The sequence below is a fragment of the Dermacentor variabilis genome, chromosome 8 (assembly GCF_050947875.1).
Source record: "Dermacentor variabilis isolate Ectoservices chromosome 8, ASM5094787v1, whole genome shotgun sequence".
NCBI lineage: Eukaryota > Metazoa > Arthropoda > Arachnida > Ixodida > Ixodidae > Dermacentor > Dermacentor variabilis.
Window position 1 is genome coordinate 114,420,361 of NC_134575.1, and position 1,711 is coordinate 114,422,071.

The following is a 1,711-nucleotide window of genomic DNA, read 5'->3' on the forward strand; positions in this document are numbered from 1 at the left end:
AACAGAAATGCTTGACAGCGCAATATATGGCCAACATATCCCTTCAGAAGGCTGTTCCGAGCTTCTGTAGGTTTGCGGCGCCTTCAGAAGAATCCCAGTGGCGTCCAGTCTGTGCGATCATGCTGCTGCAATACTGCGCCTACTGCGGTGTTCAACGCGTCTACCATAAGGCGAGTTGACGCTTCAGGCAACGGATGAACCAACAGCACTGCAGTCGACAACTGCGTTTTGGCTTCCTTGAAGGTGTGCTCGTGCACGGATGATCAGTGGAAGGCAGGCGTTTTTTTTTATTCGCGACGCAACAGTTCAGTAAGCGGCTGAAGAACTTGCACATAGGATGGTATCAAGCGCCTGGGAAAGTTTATGGGCCCCAGTAACTCGCGCAACTTTCTGAAGGAGGTTGGAGAGGGCAACACCTCGACTACCCGCGCCCGTGATTCCAGCGGCTTGATGCCTCGGGGTGAAATGTGATGGCTGAGAAAATCCAAGGCTTTAACTATCAAAATACATTTTTGGTACTTTAGGACCAGGCTATGTGTATCCAGACATTCAAATAGAAGGAGCAGGTGCTGTTAATGCTCTTCGTCTGTGGGACTGAACGGGAGTCCGCATGTAACCTAGTCCATGAAACTTTGAAAAGATTCCGCCGCATTCTTCAAACCGTAAAGCACACGGACAAACTCTAATACACCAAACAGAGTAGTGATTGTATCTTCGGAGTGTCACTCGGTACGACAGGAATTTCGTGGTATGCGCTTATCCAATCGATTTTGCTGTATATTTTGGTTCCTTCGAGATGGGCGCCGAAGTCATGGATGGGGGGAAGGGAATATTGATGCGATGTAGTGACGGCATTGAAACCTCGGTAATCACCACAAGGCCACCGGTCCCCACTTCTTTGCTTTCTAACCAGATGCAGAGGGAAAAATCAATTGCTAGAGGAGGGACGATGAACGCCGAGCTGAAGCATGTGTTCGAACTTCAGGCGGGCGACTAGCAACCTCCATTTAGCGAGCCTCGGTGGCCGGGCGGTGACAGCTGGGCCAGTGGTGGTGAAACGATGTGTTACCTTGTGTTTCACGAGGAGTGCCTCGTTTCGCGGCTTCGTTACTTGCGAGTACTCAGCAAGTATCTTGTATGCTGAGACCGGCTGAAGCGTACGGATTCCAGATGAAGCGAGGCTGAGCTGCAGGCCGAGCACATCGATGAATGTGACGTTATCCTTTAGGCGCCGATCGCGGGCAACCATATCAAGGTTTAACTGGCTCAGGAAAACCGCTCCCAGTATGGAAAAGGTGCCATCGGCGATCACAAACACGCATCTGTGCAAGCGCCGGAGTCCGATGTCCACCATGATAGAACGGAGTCCATCAGTGCTGTTCACTGGGTGGAGCGTGGGTGTGGAATTGCCGCGTGGCCGATCTGTGGCCGTCGGGGTAGCGACAGGCAGCTCGGATCCGGTGTCGACGAAAAGGCGTTTGTTGGTCATGCGGTCGACCGAGGAATAGGCGGCTTGTGTGAGAGCCGATGTCGCATGCCACCATTAGCGACAGGCCACATTTCCCGCCCACAAAAAGGGCTGGGTGCAGAGACTTGGTTTATTGCTAAAGCGACGGTGCTAGCAGAAAATTTGCCACGGCAAGCCTCTAATTGCGCTGCGAAATGGTGAAGGCAAATTGTTCCGCCAAATTGAGTCGCCAATGATGTCACC

At 52.2% G+C, this 1,711-nt stretch overlaps 1 protein-coding gene across 1 annotated transcript; it reads right to left on the reverse strand.

The window, feature by feature from the left end:
• Positions 1–928: 928 nt before the first annotated feature.
• Positions 929–1,489, reverse strand: LOC142591531 (uncharacterized). The gene has a single exon (XM_075703853.1). It carries the CDS (start codon positions 1,487–1,489, stop codon positions 929–931), a length of 561 nt encoding a protein of 186 aa, XP_075559968.1.
• Between the last annotated feature and the right edge of the window lie 222 nt (positions 1,490–1,711).